General features: G+C 36.7%; 4 protein-coding genes across 5 annotated transcripts; 3 read left to right on the top strand and 1 right to left on the bottom strand.

The window, feature by feature from the left end:
• Nucleotides 1-2,679: 2,679 nt before the first annotated feature.
• mtq-2 (Methyltransferase HEMK2) lies at nt 2,680-4,988 on the top strand (the record flags this gene model as incomplete). Its single annotated transcript, NM_061808.4, has 3 exons — nt 2,680-2,790; nt 3,540-3,764; nt 4,592-4,988. The coding sequence occupies 3 exons, from the start codon at nt 2,680-2,682 to the stop codon at nt 4,919-4,921; spliced, it is 666 nt and encodes a 221-aa protein (NP_494209.2). The 3' UTR covers nt 4,922-4,988.
• A 714-nt stretch (nt 4,989-5,702) lies between these two features.
• On the top strand, nt 5,703-9,643 carry gba-2 (Putative glucosylceramidase 2). Its single transcript, NM_061807.7, has 10 exons — nt 5,703-5,755; nt 6,368-6,571; nt 6,622-6,774; nt 7,174-7,307; nt 7,350-7,422; nt 7,749-8,086; nt 8,355-8,486; nt 8,587-8,667; nt 8,715-8,878; nt 9,388-9,643. The coding sequence occupies exons 1-10, from the start codon at nt 5,716-5,718 to the stop codon at nt 9,617-9,619; spliced, it is 1,551 nt and encodes a 516-aa protein (NP_494208.2). The 5' UTR covers nt 5,703-5,715; the 3' UTR covers nt 9,620-9,643.
• On the bottom strand, nt 9,627-15,396 carry gba-1 (Putative glucosylceramidase 1; the record flags this gene model as incomplete). Of its 2 annotated transcripts, NM_001047285.3 has the most annotated exons (13): nt 9,627-10,371; nt 10,421-10,547; nt 11,304-11,467; nt 11,597-11,683; nt 11,734-11,865; nt 12,394-12,634; nt 12,684-12,780; nt 13,347-13,419; nt 13,468-13,601; nt 13,949-14,101; nt 14,295-14,400; nt 15,003-15,085; nt 15,136-15,396. In NM_001047285.3, 13 exons carry the CDS (start codon nt 15,188-15,190, stop codon nt 10,252-10,254), a joined length of 1,572 nt encoding a protein of 523 aa, NP_001040750.1. The 2 variants fall into 2 exon arrangements, with proteins under 2 accessions (NP_001040750.1, NP_001040751.1); NM_001047286.3 differs by lacking the exons at nt 15,003-15,085; nt 15,136-15,396 and having other exon boundaries at nt 10,252-10,371; nt 14,295-14,379.
• Nucleotides 15,397-16,669: 1,273 nt separating this feature from the next.
• On the top strand, nt 16,670-17,556 carry C33C12.7 (AMP-binding_C domain-containing protein). Its single transcript, NM_061805.4, has 5 exons — nt 16,670-16,722; nt 16,782-16,865; nt 16,922-17,014; nt 17,063-17,172; nt 17,380-17,556. Exons 2-5 carry the CDS (start codon nt 16,863-16,865, stop codon nt 17,522-17,524), a joined length of 351 nt encoding a protein of 116 aa, NP_494206.2. The 5' UTR covers nt 16,670-16,722; nt 16,782-16,862; the 3' UTR covers nt 17,525-17,556.
• Nucleotides 17,557-17,780: the final 224 nt, after the last annotated feature.

The following is a 17,780-nucleotide window of genomic DNA, read 5'->3' as shown; positions in this document are numbered from 1 at the left end:
ACGCGCGTCAAAAATTGCTGAATTTTTAGTTTTCAACCTATTCTGGTCGATATGGGGTTCAAAATTTAGCAAATTTTGCGGGGAATTCGAATTTTCTAATTAAATTTCTCCAAATATTCGGGAGTAGTCTGAAAGTTAGAGTTCCAGTTGAAAATTTTGAGTGAAATGGACTAAAAATTAATTTTTACACATTTTCGGAGCCAAATTCGAATTCCCCATCAAATTTCAGTCTGCAACTCGAAAACTAGAGTTTTCTATCTCAATTTTGACATTTCTAGGAGTACGGTAGCGCCAAAAGTACGCAAACACCGAATTTCACGCAATTTTCGAATTTTGAGCTGAAAATTTAGGAATAGACTAAGAAAATAGCGGAGAATTCGAATTTAATTATAAAAATTTTTTGAAAATGTTTTGAATATCACTTGGGCCGAATTTTTTCATTTTTGCGACCAAAACACAAAATTTCCTATTTTTCAAAATCTAGAAAAAACGAGGATGGTCAGCAAATCCCGAAAGGAAGTATCATCTGTTTCCGTCTCGACAATTTTCCCTAACACGCAGAGACCCCCGCCGGAAGACGGGGGTCTCTGTGAGGGGTCATCGAAAATGAGCAGTCCCAAGAGATTTGGACCTTTTTTTTGCAGAAAAACACAATTTTTCTGTAGTTTTTTCCTGGAAAAAGATGTCAAGTTTAGGTGTTTTCATCGAATTTTTTTGGAAATTTCTTGCAAATTTCAATTTTTACAAAACTTAAAATTTTTCCTGAAAATTTTCATTTTGAAATTCGAATTCCCCGCCATTTTCTTAGTCTATCCCTGAATTTTCAGCTCGAAATTCGAAAATCGCGCCAAATCGGGTGTTTTGGGGGTACTGTAGTCGGTGTTTGCGTATTTTTGGGGCTACCGTAACCGGGAAAAATTCAAAATTGAGCTAGAAAGCTCTAGTTTTCGGGTTTCTTTCTGAAATTTTGCAAGTAAATCAAATTGGACATGGAAATTTCGAATATTTTAGCAATTTATCGATTTTCAGAGATTTTTGGCGTTTTTATTAAGTTCAAAAACGATTCGCAGTATTCTAAATGTAAAATTCGAATTCTCCACCGTTCAATTAGTATATGTGTAAATTTTCAGCTCAAAATTCGAAAATCGCGTCAAATTTGGTGTTTCCGGGTTACTGTAGTCGGTGTTTGCGTATTTTTGTAGCTACCGTACCCCAAGAAATTTCACAATTAAGCTAAAAACTTCTAGTTTTCTCGTCTAAAGCTGAAATTTTGCGGGGAAATCGAAACTATTAATGAAATTCTTGAAATTTGAGTTTCAGACTGATTTTCAGACTGTTTTCGGCTCAGCTCCCAAGCCAAAGATCAGTTTTTTTCCCTGTCTAGTCACCACAGCTGTCAGGGGGTCCCAAGAGATGAGCCCTCAAAGATAAATTTTCTTTGCGCAGCCAAAAAAAACTGACCGCCCAGCCATTTATTTTTGACAATTTTTAGACCGACTGGCAGTGCCAGGACTCCCAAAAAGAGGCGAAGCTTCCGTTTTGGGTCCTCTTTTTTCTTATTTTTTGCGGAGAAAAGAAAAGAGGCGTTGATTGTTTTTCTTGTTTGAAAAAGAACCAGAAAACATGAATTTTCATACATTTTCTATTGAAAATTGCCGGAAAATAAGTCTGAAACCCAAATTTTTGAAATTTTATTATAAAAATCAAGTTCCTCGCAGAAATTCAGTTTTGAACTCGAAAACTAGAGCTTTCTAGCTCAATTTTGAAAGTTTGAGAGTTACGGTAGCACCAAAAGTACGCAAACACCGACTACAGTACCCCCGAAACACTGAATTCGACGCGATTTTCGAATTTTAAGCTGAAAATTCATGGTTAGACTAAGAAAATGACAAGGAATTTGAATTTGATAATAAAAATCCGGAGAAATTTTTTGATTTTTTTTGAAATCAAAGATTGAGTCACAAAAATCTTCTGAAAAAGACCTCACAATTTTTTATTTAAATTTTTAGTTTGAAATTTGAATTCCCCGCCAGTTTCTTAGTCTATCCCTGAATTTTCAGCTCAAAATTCGAAAATCGCGTGAAATTCGGTTTTTTGGGGTATTGTAGTCGGTGTTTGCGTACTTCTGGCGCTACCGTAACCCGGGAAATTTCAAAATTGAGCTAGAAACTTCTAGTTTTCGGGTTTTAGCCTGAAATTTTGTAAGGAATTCGAATTTTGCAGTCAAGTTTTAAAATTTTGGCTTAAAAATCGATTTTCATAAGATTTTCAGCCAAAAATTTGAATTTTTTTTTCAAAATTTTTGAAATTTTTGAATTTTCTCCAATTTCTTCCAAACACTCCCAAGTGTCATATTAACCAATTTTGACCCCAAAAAAGTGCAAAATGTCCCCACAGAAAGTCTCCCAAAAGTGCAAAAAACCAGTGAAAAGCTGTCAATCTCATCATCCGGCCGCCGTCTCAGATTTCTCCCCCTTTTTTGCACTTTGCGCGTCAAAAAAGGGCGGCAGAATGAAATTCGATTAGAAATTCTTTCTTTTGTCGCCTTTTTTTCTATTTTTGGGAGAAAAAAATTTTTTGAGAAAAAAATTTTTTTTTTTTTTTGGAAATTTTTTTCCAGATTTTCTTTTTTTTTCTAAATTTTCGATTCTTTTTTAAAAAACATTTCCATTTTTTCAGATGTCAATGCCAACTCCCCAGTATCGGCTCCAAGCGATTCGAGCCCATGACGTCTATGAGCCAGCCGAGGACACGTTTCTCCTCATTGATGCTATTGAGAAGGATATTAAGGTAAAATGAGTAGGAAATTCGAATTTCTCGTAAAATTTCGGTTGGAAGCGCGGAGAACTAGAAATAATTTTGAAAATTTTTGAGAAAAAAAAATTTGGAAAATTTGGCGAACAAAAATTTACAACATTTTTTAGCCTAAAATCAATTGAAACTTTTTTTTTTGGTTTTGATAATAAATTCGAATTCCTCGCAAAAATCCAGTCTAGAATCCCAAAAACTAGATGTAAATTGCTCAATTTTGAAAAATTTTGCATTTGAGCCGCGACGCGACCGCAACGCACCTCAAAATTGCAGATGTTTTGGTTTTTAACCGAAACTAGTCGATGTGGATGTCAAAATTTCGGAAATTTCGCGAAGAATTCGAATTTTTAGTTAAAACCGTGAATTTTCAGAAAGAAATATTCTTAAACTTGAAATTTTTGCCGAGTTTTTAGTCTGAAATTTAAATTTTAAAATTTTCATTGCCGTATTTGAATTCCCTGTAAAATTCTAGTCAGACACTCAAAAACTAGAAGTCCCTAGCTCTTTTTTGAAATTTCGAGGGTTACGGTAGCGCCGAAAGTACGCAAACACCGACTACAGTACCCCCAAAACACCCGATTTCACGCGATTTTCAAATTTTGAGCTGAAAATTCAGTTTTAGACCAAATAAATGGCGGGGAATTCAAATTTAAGGATGAAAATTCGCGGAAAAGTTTTTGAACCAGTGAAAAATCTGAAAAAAATCCCGAAAAACCTCAAATTTCCAGGAAATCCGATCTCGCGACCCCAAGCTTGTACTGGAAATCGGATGTGGTTCGGGAGTCGTCTCGACGTTCGTAAATCAGGCTCTCGGCGGAAATGTGACGTCAGTGGCGACTGACTTGAACCCACACGCGTTGGATGTGACACTGGAGACCGCAAAGCTCAATGATATTAAGATTGATGTGGTTCGTACGGATTTGTTTGCAGGATTGGAGAATCTACTTGGGAAGGTTGGTAAAGTTAGAGAAAAATTTGAAAAGTTGAAAAAAAATCATAAAAGTCGAAGGCTTTTGAAGAAAATTCCTCGAAAACTGGTGTCCACAATTTTTTATCAGAATTTTCATTATCAAATTCGAATTCACCGCTATTTTCTTAGTCTAAACCTCAATTTTCAGCCCAAAATCCGAAAATTGCGTAAAATCGAGTGTTTTGGGGTACTGTAGCTGGTGTTTGCGTACTTTTGACGCTACAGTAACCCTCAAAATTTAAAAATTGAGCTGGGAAGCTCTAGTTCTCGAGTTTCTGACTGAAATTTTAAGAGGAATTCGAATTTACAATTCAAATTCAGAAATTATCAAGTAATTTTGACACGCGCTGCGGTCGCGTCGCGGCTCGAAACTCGAAAATGTTTAAAATAACGCTAGAAAAGTCTAGTTTTTTTGCAACTTATTTAGAATTTAATGGAGAATTCAAATTTCTAATGGAATTATAAAAAAAAGAAATCTCAGAATTTATAGAAAATGTCTCCCGGTAACACAATTTCCGTGATATTTCTCGTGTTTTTATGTAAATTTTTGAACTCTCCACAAAATTCCCAAAGTTTTGACACCCATATCGACTAGATTCGGTCAAAAACCCAGGGTTTTGGCTTTTTAACGTGCGTTGCGGTCGCGTCGCGGCTCGAAACTCGAAAATCTTCAAATTTAAGCTACAAACCTCTAGTTTTCGATTTTCTCACTGATTTTTCGCAGGGATTTCGATTTTGCCGATGAAAATTTAGGTTTTCTGAGTTTTAGCGACGAAAATTTTCTTTTTTTTCCAAATTTTTATTTTCCAGGTAGACGTGCTCCTCTTCAACCCACCGTACGTCCCTACTGACGAAGAGCCCAAATCAAACATCGAATTGACCTACGCTGGCGGCCGAACCGGTAGATCAACGCTCGATCGTCTTTTGCCACGTGTCCCCGAGCTTCTGTCCCCACGTGGTGTCTTCTATCTCGTCGCACTTCACTCGAACGATATCCCGGCACTGCTCAAAGAGCACTCGGAGCAAATGACGGTGTCAGTGTCAATGGAGCGCCGTTGCGGCATCGAACATTTGTATATTTTGAAATTTGTGATGAAGGAGAATAATGTTAAAGCGGCGCCACTTGCGGAAATTGAATAAATTTGTTGTTTTTCTTGGATTTTCGATAAAATTCACGGAACTTCAATAAAAAATCTGAAACCACTGCATAATTTCAGTTTGTATTCGAGAAAACTAGACGTTTCTAGCGATAATTTGAAAATGACCACTGCAAGGCCGCGACGCGACCGCAACGCACCACAAAAACCTTTTTATTGACGAATTCGAATTCTCCACTATTCAATTAGTCTCTCCATAAATTTTTAGCTTAAAATTCGAAAATCGCGTAAAATCGTGTGTTTGGGGGTACTGTAGTCGGTGTTTGCGTACTTCCGGGGCTACAGTAACCCGGGAAACTCCAAAATTGAGCTAGAGAGCTCTAGTTTTCGAGTTTCAGGCTGAAATTTTGCAAGGAATTCGAATTTTACGGTGAAAATCTAAAATTTTGCGATTCAGATCATTTTTAGACAGTTTTAAAAAACTAAAAAAATTCTGATCTGCTTAAAAACTTTTTGCCACATTTTCCAAATCTTCTCAATAGCTCGAATGTGATTGTTCCTAATTTCAAATAAATTTTCAAATGTGAAATCATCTTCTGACTTGAGTTTTCAGTCAGTTTCTAGTCACTTGTGACTTCCAGGCCACAGAAAAGCACAAGAAGCACACACATTTTTGTGCGATTTTGTGTGGAAAGTGACCAAAAAGTCAGTAGCTGGCTAGAATCACAGGCTACTGATAAGAAAATGACTTCATCAGTACAAATTGAACTGATTTCTAGCTTATCAGTATACGAGTATTTAAGTTGAAAATGAGAAAGGAGGAGTAGTCTACACATAATGTCTATAGCCTGGAGTTGCTTTGTTTTAGGGCTTTTTGGTGAGTTTTTGATTTTATAAACTTAAAAAAAAAAAATTTTCCAAAAAAATTTAGAATGTTTTCTATTTTTTTCTTAAATGTCCACTAAAAAATTTAATTTTCCACTTCATTTCTAGCTAAACACAAAAAACTAGACCTCTCTAGGTCCATTTTGAAGATTTTAGTATTTGAACCGCGACACGACCGCAACGCACCCCAAAATCCTAAAATTCTTGGATTTCATCCGAATATAGTCGATATGGGTGTCAAAACTCAGCAAATTTCACCAGGAACTTGATTTTTATTACCTAAAAAAGTTACGATATACCGTTTTTCCAAAAAAAAAACTTTTCTTTAATTTATCTTTAAAAATTTTTGAAAACAATATTAAACAATTTTTTCAGCACTCAATTCGAAAGCCAATTCAACTCAAAATTTTAATATTAATACAAAAAACTAGACCACTCTAGCTCCATTTTGAAAATTCCCATATTTGAGCCGCGACGCGACCGCAGCGCACCCCAAAATCCTATAATTCTTCGATTTTGTCCAAATATAGTCAATATGGGTGTCAAAACTCAGAAAATTTCATGACTAATTCGAATTTTTCAACGAAAAATTCAAATTTTTCAGCCCTCGCCTCCCTCCAGGTGGCACTCGCCAATGATTGCGCCCAAAAAACCTTCAAAACCGGAATTGTGTGTGTCTGCAACATAACTTATTGCGATGAGATCCCAGATATCAACTTACTATCCGGGCAGGCTGCCACATTCACAACTTCCAAATCCGGAGCCCGACTGCATCGGGATGTGGTTTATGCGACAAATAGTGACCCTTGTAAGCAACTTTTTTTTTGAAAATTTTTACCGTAATCTCAAAAACTACAGTAACCAGCATGCACTTCACAATTGACTCGTCAAAAACATATCAGACAATCCAAGGATTTGGCTCAACGTTTTCCGATGCTTCTGGTGCGAATTTGAAGAGCTTACCCGATCAGATGGCTGATACAATTCTGAGACAGTATTTTTCGGATTCTGGTAAGTTATTCGATAGAAAATTCAAATCTCTACAACTTTCCCTCTTGAACCAACATTCTAGGACCAATTTGAAGAAAGTTATAGCAATAGTTCAATGGAGCGCGTTTGCACCATCGAAATTTTTTGCCAATTTTCAATTCCTTGTAACTTTGTTCAACGGAAAGCTACGAAGTTGGTGCAAACTGGAAAATAGTAGATCATAACATTTTCTATCGATTGACATAAATTTTGAATAAAATCTGTGAGGTTTTGCAAGTGCGCTCCATTGAAATTTGGCTATAACTTTGCTCAACGTAGTAATAGAGCGTTGGTTCAAGAAGCGAATATGTAGAACATTAAAATTTATATAAAAATGCAACTGCGCTCCATTGAACTTTTTACCTAACTTTGCTATTTCAGGCCTGAACCTGCAATTCGGACGGGTTCCAATTGCCAGCAATGACTTTTCAAGTCGTGTCTACACTTATGACGATAACCTTGAAGACTACAATATGGCACATTTTAGCCTGCAAAGGGAAGACTATCAGTGGAAGGTACTATTAGGCCTATTAACAAAAAAAGACTGAAAGTTTCAGATTCCGTATATGCAAATGGCGCAGAAGTACAACCACGATTTGAAGTTTTTCGCCGTGCCGTGGAGTGCGCCAGGTACGGAATTTTCCAGAGTTTTTTATGCCATTTGATAGAAAATTTCTTGATCTACAAATTTGCCTCTTGAACCAATTTTCTAGGACGCCGCTAAGTAAAGTTATGTCAAAAGTTCAGTGGAGCGCACTTTCACTAAATCTCAAAATACGCATATGCGCTCCATTGAACTTTCTGCATAACTTTTTTCAACGGGGTCCTATGAAGTTGGCACAAGAGACAAACTTGTAGATCGTAACATTTTCTATCGAATGACATACATTCCGACAAGCTAGTGCAAACGCGCTCTACCGAACTCCCCCCTGAAATCTATTTATTTCCGCTTCCAGGCTGGCTAAAAACCACGAATTCCACCAAAGGGTACGGTATCCTACTAGGCACCAATCAAGACACCTACCACAAATCCTACGTCACTTATATCTTACATTTCTTGGAAGAATATCAGAAAAATGGGATTCTCTTCTGGGGCTTGTCAACTCAAAATGAGCCAACTAGCGGAAGTGATAAGAAGACTAAAATGCAATCAATGGGATTCACGGCGGAATTTCAAAGAGATTTTATTAAGCTTGACATTGGACCAGCGCTGAAATCTTCGAATGCTGGAAAAAATGTGAAAATTCTGATTTTGGACGATAATCGTGGAAACTTGCCAAAATGGGCAGACACTGTGAGTTGTAGTGTTGAAATTTGAAATCTCCGTAAAATTTGCAAAGTTTTGAACCCCATATTGACCTATTTCTGAGCAGTTTGAAATTTTGGACTTGCGTTGCGGTCGCGTTGCGGTCGCGTCGCGGTCAGATTTTCTGAAAGGCTGATTTCTGGCGAAATCCGAGCGAATTTTGAACTGAAAATTTGTGGCTAGACTAAATAAATTATGGGGAATTCGAATTTGACAATGAAATCATCGAAAAAGTTTCAAAATTTAAATTTTCCAGGTTCTCAATGACAAGGACGCAGCAAGTTACGTCTCCGGAATCGCCGTACACTCTTACCAGGACGACGAAAGTGACAAACATCTTACACAAACCCACAATAACCACCCAGATGTGTTCATTTTTGGTACAGAGGTGGGTTTTGGGTCTCACCACGACTTTTTTGTATGATAAAATAGAGCAAAAGTTTTTGCGGAACGAATTTCCAAGTGATACCAATTTATTGATTTTTCAGGCAAGCGAGGGGTCTAAATCGAAGGATGTGGATTATGGTAGCTTCGATCGAGCAGAAGACTATGTTTCGGACATTTTAGATGTTAGTTTTATAAAATAAGCAATAAATTATCGATTTTTATCTCACAGGATTTCAATAATTGGGTTACCGGATGGACGGAGCGTAACCTGGTGCTAGATGCTCAAGGTGGACCGTCCTGGGTTTCGGGATTCGCGGATGCTCCGGTCATTGCGTTCCCCGCATTGGCTCAATTCTACAAGCAGCCCATGTTTTATGCAATTGCACATTTTAGGTAGGTTTCTATAGGTTTTTGCGAAAAATTACTGAAATATTTGAATTTTCCGTTAAAATTGGGTCTAGAAAATCTGAAATTTGAAATTTTATGGGAGATATTTTGAAAATTCCAATTTATAGCTGAAAATTGTCTGAAAATGTCCGAAAATTAGCTTAAATCTCATTTTATTTTAGTTTTCATAGAGAAATTCAAATTCCTCGTCAAATTTCAGCTTAAAACTCAAAAACTAGAAGTTTCTAGCTCAATTCTGAATTTTAGTGGGTTACTGTAGCTCCAAAAATACGCAAACACCGACTACAGTACCCCCAAAACATCGAATTTGACGCGGTTTTCCGAATTTTGAGCTGAAATATCAGGGAAAACGTATGTTAAAAAATAATGGGAAATGGAAAAGAAACTCGAAAAAAAAAATTTTAGGGAAAAAAAATTTCGAAAAAAAAAAATTCCAAAAATTTTTTTAAAAAATTTTTCTCCGTCAATTTCCCAACACATTTTCCAATTTTCAGTCATTTTCTGAAGCCCGGAGCAGTTCGAATCGACCATTCACTGAACATGCCAAACCCAGAAATTGAACGAAGTGCATTTTTGAATCCGGATGGCTCAAAAGTCGTGGTGCTCCATAATAAAAATCCTTTGGCACCATATAGTTTATCAATTAAGGATACTATGAAGTCTACTGATCATTATCAAGTTCATTTATCACCTAAAACAATTGTTACGTTGTATATTCAAAATTAGAATAAAATATCAATTTTTTAAAATTTTATTTTTGAAAAATTTAAAAAATCGTGTTGAAACCTGAACTTTTAGTGTAAAAATTTGAATTATTCATTCAATTTCTGAAATTTTAAGCCCCATATCGACTAGAATCGGTTCACTTTGAAATTTGAGCCCCGCGGCGCGGTCGCATCGCGGTCCAAAACTACTAAAATTTAAAAATTGTTTAATACATGCCAATATGGGTGTTAAATGGATGGAAATTTTTAGAAAAATTCGAAAACATGCATAAAAAAGTTTAAAACTATAGGTAAGATGAGTTTTCGATTTTCGACCGCGACGCGACCGCGCCGCTTTCAAAAATTTAAGTTTTATATTGCCTCAAATCATAGCATTGCAGGTGTCAAAGTGATGCAAAATAGCTTGAAACTTAAATTATTCGAACAGACATCCTCTAAAAACGTGGAAAACTTTTTATCTAGCGACTTTTTAGTCTGGACCGCGACGCGACCGCGCCGCGTCCCAAAAACCACCAAAATTTCAAACTGCTTCAAAACATGTCAATATGGGGGTCAAATTGACGCAAATTTTATGAAAAATCCAACAATCAACATGAAAACTTATTTAATAAGCAATTTTTGTCGAAAAATCCACTAAAACTGTGAAGTTTGAATATACAAAGTGGTAATAGCTCGATGTGGAAGTGTAAAATGATAGTGATTACGGCTATCAGCAGCATCCTGGACAACTACTGTGTGCTCCGTTGAGACTAGCTGAAAATTTAGAAATTTTCGGCTGAAAAGTTGGACTTTCAGCACAAACCGAGCCCTTATTGAGCATTACAATAACTTTTGAGCCATCAGGATTCAAAAATGCGGTGGTTTCAACTTCCAGCTCAATTACATTTAATGAGTGGTCGATTCTTACTGCTCCAGGCTTGATGAAGTGACTGAAAATTAGTTATTGCGAAATCCAGTGTTTTCGTGAATTTTTAGATGGTAGAAATTTTTTCTGAAAATTTACAGTTTGAAATTCAAATTCTCCGTACTTCAATTAGTCTGATTCTGAATTTTTAGCTCAAGTTTCGAAAATTGCGCCAAGTTCGGTGTTTTGGGGTACCGTAGTCGGTGTTTGCGTACTTTTGGAGCTACAGTAACCCGGGAATTTTCAAAATTGAGCTAGAAAGATCTAGTTTTTGAGACTCAATCTAAAATTTTGCAGGAAACTCGTATTTGAGCTCAAAAACTCAAAAAATTTCAGAATTTCATCGATATTCAGATGTTTTTGTCGTTTTGGTTAGGTTCCAAAACAATTCTCAGCATTTTTAATATCAAATTCAAATTCTCCACTATTTTCTTAGTATATCTGTGAATTTTTAGTTCAAAATTCGAAAATTGCGTGAAATGCGGTGTTTTGGGGTACTGTAGTCGGTGTTTGCGTACTTTTGGAGCTACAGTAACCCTCGAAATCTCAAAATCGAGCTAGAAACTTCTAGTTTTTGATTTCAAAACTAAAATTATACGAGAAATTCGAATTTCTGTTTGAAAACTTGGAAAATTGCGTGTTAAGCTGCTTTTCAGACAGTTTTAGAAAATTTTCAACAAAAATTTCCCAAAAAATTTCAATTTTTATATTTTCTAGATCCAATTTTAACGACAAATTCTAATATTTTAGTTATTTCATGCAGAAACTAATAGAAACCTACCTAAAATGTGCAATCGCATAAAACATGGGCTGCTTGTAGAATTGAGCCATCGCTGGGAACGCAATGACCGGCGCATCTGTGTAGTCGGACACCCATGATGGACCACCCAGGGCGTCTAGGATTAGGTTACGTTCTGTCCAGCCAGTCATCCAGTTGTTCATGTTCTGGAAAAAAATGTAGAAAAAAAAATTATGAAAAAAAAAATTTGAAAAAAAAATTAAAATTTTGAAATTTTTTTTCCGAACTTTTCCCCAATTTTCTAGAAATTTCTTCAAAACTATATTTTCTCTTACATCTAAAATATCTGAAGCAGTATCTGCTGCACGATCCCAATTTCCATAATCCACGTGGGTGTCCTTGGACCCGTAGCCTTCGGAAGCCTGAAATTTTGGGCCTAAATTTATTTTTCTGCCTAAAAACTAAAATTTACCTCAGTGCCTAAAATAAAAAAATTTGGATGTTTTTTGTGAGTCTCATCCAAGTGATTATCAGTTTCTCCGTCTTGATATGCGTGAACCCCGATACCGCCCACGTACTTTGCGGCGTCCATGTCGTTTAGAACCTGGAAATTGAGAATTTTGAGTATGAAATTCGAACTCTCCGTAAAATTTGCAAAATTTTAAGCCCCATATCGACTTTATTCGGATAAGTTTGAAATTTAGGGCTTGCGGCGCGGTCGCGTCGCGGTCAGGTTTTCATAAACTTGTTTTAACGTAGCCTTGGGCTTTCAAAACATGAAAATTTGAATTTTTCGTGAAATTTGCTGAAATTTGACACCCATATCGGCTATATTCGGACAAGTTTGAAATTTGTGGCATGCGGTGCGGTTGCGTCGCGGTAAAAATTCTACCAATTTTTGAAAACGCTCGAAATTGTTGTTAAAAACAATTGGTTGCTGCAAAATTATTATCTATAATGTCTTGGAAGCGTACCAGACGTCACAGTTCGCCCCAGCTCGATATGAAAAAATTTGACCGCGACGCGACCGCACCGCAAGTCCAAAATTTCAAAATGATCCAAAATAGGTCAATATGGGTGTCAAAACTTTGCAAATTGTACGGAGATTCCAAATTTGACAACATTAACTTACAGTATCTGCCCATTTCGGCAAGTTTCCTCGATTATCGTCCAGAATCAGAAGTTTCACATCTTTTCCAGAACTTGAAGCAGCCAGGGCTGGTCCCAAGTCAGTTTTTATGAAATCTCGTTGTGTTTCAGCTGTGAAAAGTGTCGATTGTATTTTATTCTTCTTATCGGAGCCTAATGTTGGCTGGTTTTGAGTTGAAAGTCCCCAGAATGAGATTCCAGATTTTCCGTACTCCTCGAGGAATCTGAAATTCGAAAAAAAACTCTGATATAGTCTGAAAATAGTTGAATTACCTGACAAAATATTTGGCGTATGCCTGATGATAGTTATCCCCAGCTTTTCCGTTAAGAGCCCCAGGTCCTGTCATTTCTTTAGTAGTCTTAAGCCATCCTGAAATTATTGAAACAATTTTTTTCTTAGGAAAAACAGACAATTTTCGAGCGTTGGCATTTAAATTTCCGAATTAAGCGCAAAATTTTCGTTAATTTGACACCAATCTCGACTATAATCGGACAACTTTGAAAATTAGGCAGATGCGTTGCGGTCGCGTCGCGGTCGAATTTTCAAAAGTGTGTTTAGAAGCGATTATGTGATTTGCAGCTAAATTTTTTGAATTCTCCGTAAAATTCGCGGAATTTTGATATATTGACTATATTTGGAAAAGTTTTAAATTTAGGATATGCGGTGCGGCCGCGTCGCGGTCCGGAATTAGAATTTCGAAATTTGTACCAAAAGTGCGCCAAACTTGTGTTTAATCTAACACAGAAAAATTTAAATACTGCCAAACAGCAGGAAACCCTGATTTTTAATCAGTTAACGCTCCACTTTATTTTCTGGGCCGCGACGCGACCGCGCCGCATGGCCAAAAATTCAACTTGCACCGAATATAGTCAATATGGGGCTTAAAACTCAGCAAATTTTGTGCTAAATTCAAAAATCTTAGTGAGAAACATTACCTGGTGCTGCCCACGGAGCTGCAAATAACTTCAAGTTCGGATTGTACTTCTGCGCGTTTTTGATGTATGGGATCTAAAAATTTTTAAGAGTAAATTTAAAGTTGCGTTGAAATAAACTCACTTTCCACTGGAAATCTTCCTTAGTCAAATTAAAATTCTGCATTGAATAATCATTTGCGACATCGTTATAACTGTAAACTCGACCCGAAAAATCTGTGCTGGCTATTGGAACTCTACCGAATTGGAGGTTAAGTCCTGGAAAAAAATTCAATGGAGCGCACTTGCAATACTGAAAGTTGTAGAATTTGAAATTTCCTAGCGAATGACATATACTTAATTTGAAAATTGTTTGATGTTGCAAGTGCGCTCCACTGAACTTTTGGAATAACTTTCTTCAAATCGGTTCTAGAGAGTTGGGGTAAGAGAGAAAACTGTAGAGAAAATTGTGATCTATCAATTGCAATTAATTTCAAAATTTAATTTCCAAATTTGCAACTGCGCTCTACTGAACTATCGACGTAACTTTTTTCTCAGTGGTCCTAAAAACCTAAACTTTTTTGCAATTGGCCAGTTTCAGCTTAAGCTGTTTAAAAAATGCTAACCTGTATCCGAAAAATATTGTTTCATAATCAAATCCGACAATTTGTCCGGCAAACTCTTCAGGTTTGCACCAGAAGCATCGGAAAATGTGGAGCCAAATCCTTGGATCGTCTGGTATTTTTTGGAGGAGTCAATTGTCATGTGCAGGGTTCCGACTGAAAATTTTAGGGTTTTCAATTCAAAAATTAGAATTTTTGTAAAAAATTAGTAAAGGAACATTTTTTTAGGTACAAGGAAAATTTATTTTAAGAACAAAAAAAAATTCAAAAACTAAAAAATTTCAAAAATATTTTTTAAGCTTCGAAAATTTTTTTCAAACTTGTTTCAGCTGAAAATTCCACAACTCACATGGCTCAGTATCCGTCGCATAGATGACATCCCTGTGGAGCCGGGCGCCGGTATGGGAGGTGGTGTAGAGTGCCGCCTGACCCATAGTGATGTCCAGAGGTGGAATCTGGAATTTTTATACAATTTTTTGAATTTTTCGTGAAATTTTGGTTCAGGAAAGTGTCGGATTTGGCTTAAAGTAACAATTAAAATTAAAAAAAAGGGAAAAAATTTTCTTTTGGAAAATTACCTTTTTTTATTTTTTGAAAATTTTAGATTAAAAAAAAGCGACTGGTTAAAATGCATTTTCATGGGGATTTTCGAGTTTCCCGTGAAATTTCCTTTGATTTGACACCCATATTGGCTATATTCAGACAAAAACTGAATTTTGGTCATGCGTCGCGGCTGCGTCGCGGTCAAACTTTATAGACCCCCTTTAACCAGTTTTAAAGATTCTTTTTGGATAATCTCAATCAATTTTACTTAGTTTCTAAAAATCCTTGCTTGATTCATTGGTTTCTACAAGAATTCTAAAATTTTCAAGTCCGACCGCGACGCGACCGCGCCGCAGGGGAAACTAATTCAAATTTCAAATTTTATGAAATATGGCCGATATTGGTGTTAAATCAACGGTAATTGCGAGGAGAATTCAAAAATTTATATGAAATTTTCATAACAATTTTGGTTTTCAATTTTTTTTCCAAAAATGTTTTTTTTTTCAAATCTCACCTCATCGCAAGAATCGAGACTACAAACGCATACTGTTCCGGTTTTAAATGTTTTTTCCGTACAATCAGCTGCCCGGACACTATCTGAAAAGCGGGATTTCGGAGTGTCGTAGTTCTTGAAAAATTCGACCTACCAACTCCAAAAACCGCTAAAAATATGAAGATTTTCAATAAAAATCGTGACTTCATTTTGTGAAAAAATGGCACAAAATGACGACTAAAGTCTCGTAGTTTTGGCGTTTTTATGAAGTTTATCAGTGTTTCTTATCAGTACCCGGTTCATAGAACACGTGGTGGAATTTACGGAAATTGTGACGATAGTTTTGGAACATAGAACAAAATATGATTATAATTAGGTAAAATTTTTGATGTCAAAAGTTTTTTTGCAAGAAAAATCTGAGTGCAAAGCGAGATTTTGTACAATTTCAAGTTCAAATTCGAGTTGCTCACAAAATTCCAGGCAGGACCCCTGAAATTAGAGCTTTCTAGCTCAATTGTGAAAATTCAGGGGTTACGGTAGCGCCAAAAGTACGCAAACACCAAATTTCACGCGATTTTTGAAATTTGAGCTGAAATTTTTATTGTAGACTAAGAAAAACACGGAGAATCCAAATTACATATTTAAAAATCTGAGCAATTTTCTTAAAAATCAGAAATTTGGCTGAAATTCTACAATTTTGAATTTTCACTCAAAAAACCCGAAAACTATTGATTTTTCAGGGGAAAAAACCAAAAAGCATGAGAAGTGAGCCCAGTAACCATTAAATTCCAAAAATTACAATTCGAGGGTTACGGTAGCGCCAAAAATACGCAAACACCGCCAAAACATTGAATTTTACGCTCACGGACCGACAAGTGGTACATCCATGCAAACGCGCTCTACTGATAATTTGAGTGTAGACCAGGTTTGGGCGCGTGATAACGAAAAAAGCTTTGGTCCAAAAAATTTAGAATTTAATTTCGGACATTTTTTATATGCATCACAAAAAAACTGGACCAACCGTTTTTGAGATACTTGCGCCCAAACTTCCAGGTATACGGTAGACAAATTGCGTACAGGTACCACTTCTCGGGCCGTGACGCTGAGATTTGGGTCGTAGAGGAAAATTACTATAATTTCAAATTAAATGCTTAAAACTTTTTGAAAAACTTGTCGGAAGTCATAAAATCCAATAATTTTGAAAAAATTGCACTATTAAAACTGGAAAACTGGATGCAAATTTCTCCAATTTGATGGCCTTCGAAATTTGAGCCGCGACGCGACCGCAACGCAGCTTGAAAATTATGTCCTTCTGGTCTTCTTTTTCGCGCTCCATTGATAATCGCCGCCGGATAACACGTGGGAAAGTCGTGGGAAGCCAAGCCGCGACGCGGCACACAACGCGCCGTAAATTTACCCCGGCAGTGGCTGAGTCAAGCTGGCCTAATTCGGCAAACTCTTACATTTCAAAATATGAAGAAAATTCACGCATATTTTATTTTCTAATGGAATTTTTTAAAATAAATTTTGATTCATAAGCGTGAAACTTTAAATTAAAAAAAAAAAATTTGAATTTCCAAAATTCGAAAAACAGATCAGTTTCCCGTGACCCCATAAAATCCCTGCCACCTCACCAAAAAACCCCACTATATAAGAAGCGATTTCCCTCCGAAACAATCAGTTCAAACTATCAAAATGAACACCATCGTCTGCCTGGTTGGAGTTTTCCTTCTGGTTTCCGGTAAGTTTTTTGTTTTTTTTTTGTTCAGGCTTGTTTTCCTAAACAAGAATAATTTACAGCTCCATGTGCGTATTCGAAGAAGATGGCGAATACTGACCTTCTTGAAAAAGCCAACGAAATTTTTCAAAAAGAGTTTAAGGATGGTAAATTGATGAGTGAAGGGGAAAATAGTTTCTAAACCTCAGCCTTATTTTTTAAGGTGTTCGACGAGAAGTTGGTGCATATTGCAATGGAGACTGCATGTGGTAAGCCTCCCAAAGATATGGGCATCATCACTCTTGGGGATGGATATGTAAGTTGAATTATATTTTCTAATTTTATATTTATACTATTTTTTCAGGAAGCCTCGGAAAACATTGCGGCACATCATGACCGAGTAGCTTGTATTGAGAAAATATGCGAGAGCAAGAAAGCTACAACTAGCATCTTGTGTGTTGTTGCCGCATCAAAGTGAGATTTTTATTTTTTTCCCCGCTTTTTTAGTTTCAAACGAAGATTTTCTGGCTTTTCTCATATTCTAGGCCATGTTGGCTCGGCCACAGCTCGCGTCGCGTGTCGCGTCGCGGCGTTTTCCATTGCCAATGGAGCGCGAAAAATGCGGAAGGCCAGAAGCCCGTGATTTTGTAAGAAATTTCAATAAACTAATTTTTTTTTCAGAGCTCCTGAGAAAGCCGCCGAAAAATCGGACGAGAAGTTAGATTACAAAAAGGACGACGAAAAGAAAAGTGACACAACTGCTGGAGCCCAAAAAATCATTGGATTTTCCCTTGTCGTGCTCATTCTGGGAGTCTTGAACTATTAGGCATTGTATTGAATGAAGATGTTTTTTGAAATTTTAGGGCAACGTTCTCAATAGAGCGCGTTTGTACTGAGCCTCCTTTTTTCTTAAAGTGATATACATTTTCCTATCAATGTTTAACGGTTTGGCGAAAATGTTTGCAAAAATGTTGGTCGTAGGGCTTCCATGGGAGGCAGGCCCTGACGCCGGCTTCTCGCCTCATTCCCGCAACATGACGGGAAGCTAAAGGCTTCGTGTTCACACCACATAGTCCGAAATG

The sequence above is a fragment of the Caenorhabditis elegans genome, chromosome II (assembly GCF_000002985.6).
Source record: "Caenorhabditis elegans chromosome II".
In the NCBI taxonomy this organism is placed as follows: domain Eukaryota; kingdom Metazoa; phylum Nematoda; class Chromadorea; order Rhabditida; family Rhabditidae; genus Caenorhabditis; species Caenorhabditis elegans.
Note: the sequence above shows the minus strand (reverse complement) of the source record. Positions and strands in the feature narration are given on the sequence as shown.

What these genes read in the sequence shown, in the direction of transcription:
- C33C12.7 (NM_061805.4), top strand. An exon ending in TCACTCTTGGGGATGGATAT is followed by an intron (nt 17,015 to 17,062) that starts GTAAGTTGAATT and finishes CTATTTTTTCAG; the next exon opens with GAAGCCTCGGAAAACATTGC. An exon ending in TGTGTTGTTGCCGCATCAAA is followed by an intron (nt 17,173 to 17,379) that starts GTGAGATTTTTA and finishes TTTTTTTTTCAG; the next exon opens with AGCTCCTGAGAAAGCCGCCG.
- gba-2 (NM_061807.7), top strand. Translation starts at nt 5,716, where the DNA reads ATGTCTATAGCCTGGAGTTGCTTTGTTTTAGGGCTTTTTG. An exon ending in TGTTCATTTTTGGTACAGAG is followed by an intron (nt 8,487 to 8,586) that starts GTGGGTTTTGGG and finishes TTGATTTTTCAG; the next exon opens with GCAAGCGAGGGGTCTAAATC. An exon ending in ATGTTTCGGACATTTTAGAT is followed by an intron (nt 8,668 to 8,714) that starts GTTAGTTTTATA and finishes TTTATCTCACAG; the next exon opens with GATTTCAATAATTGGGTTAC.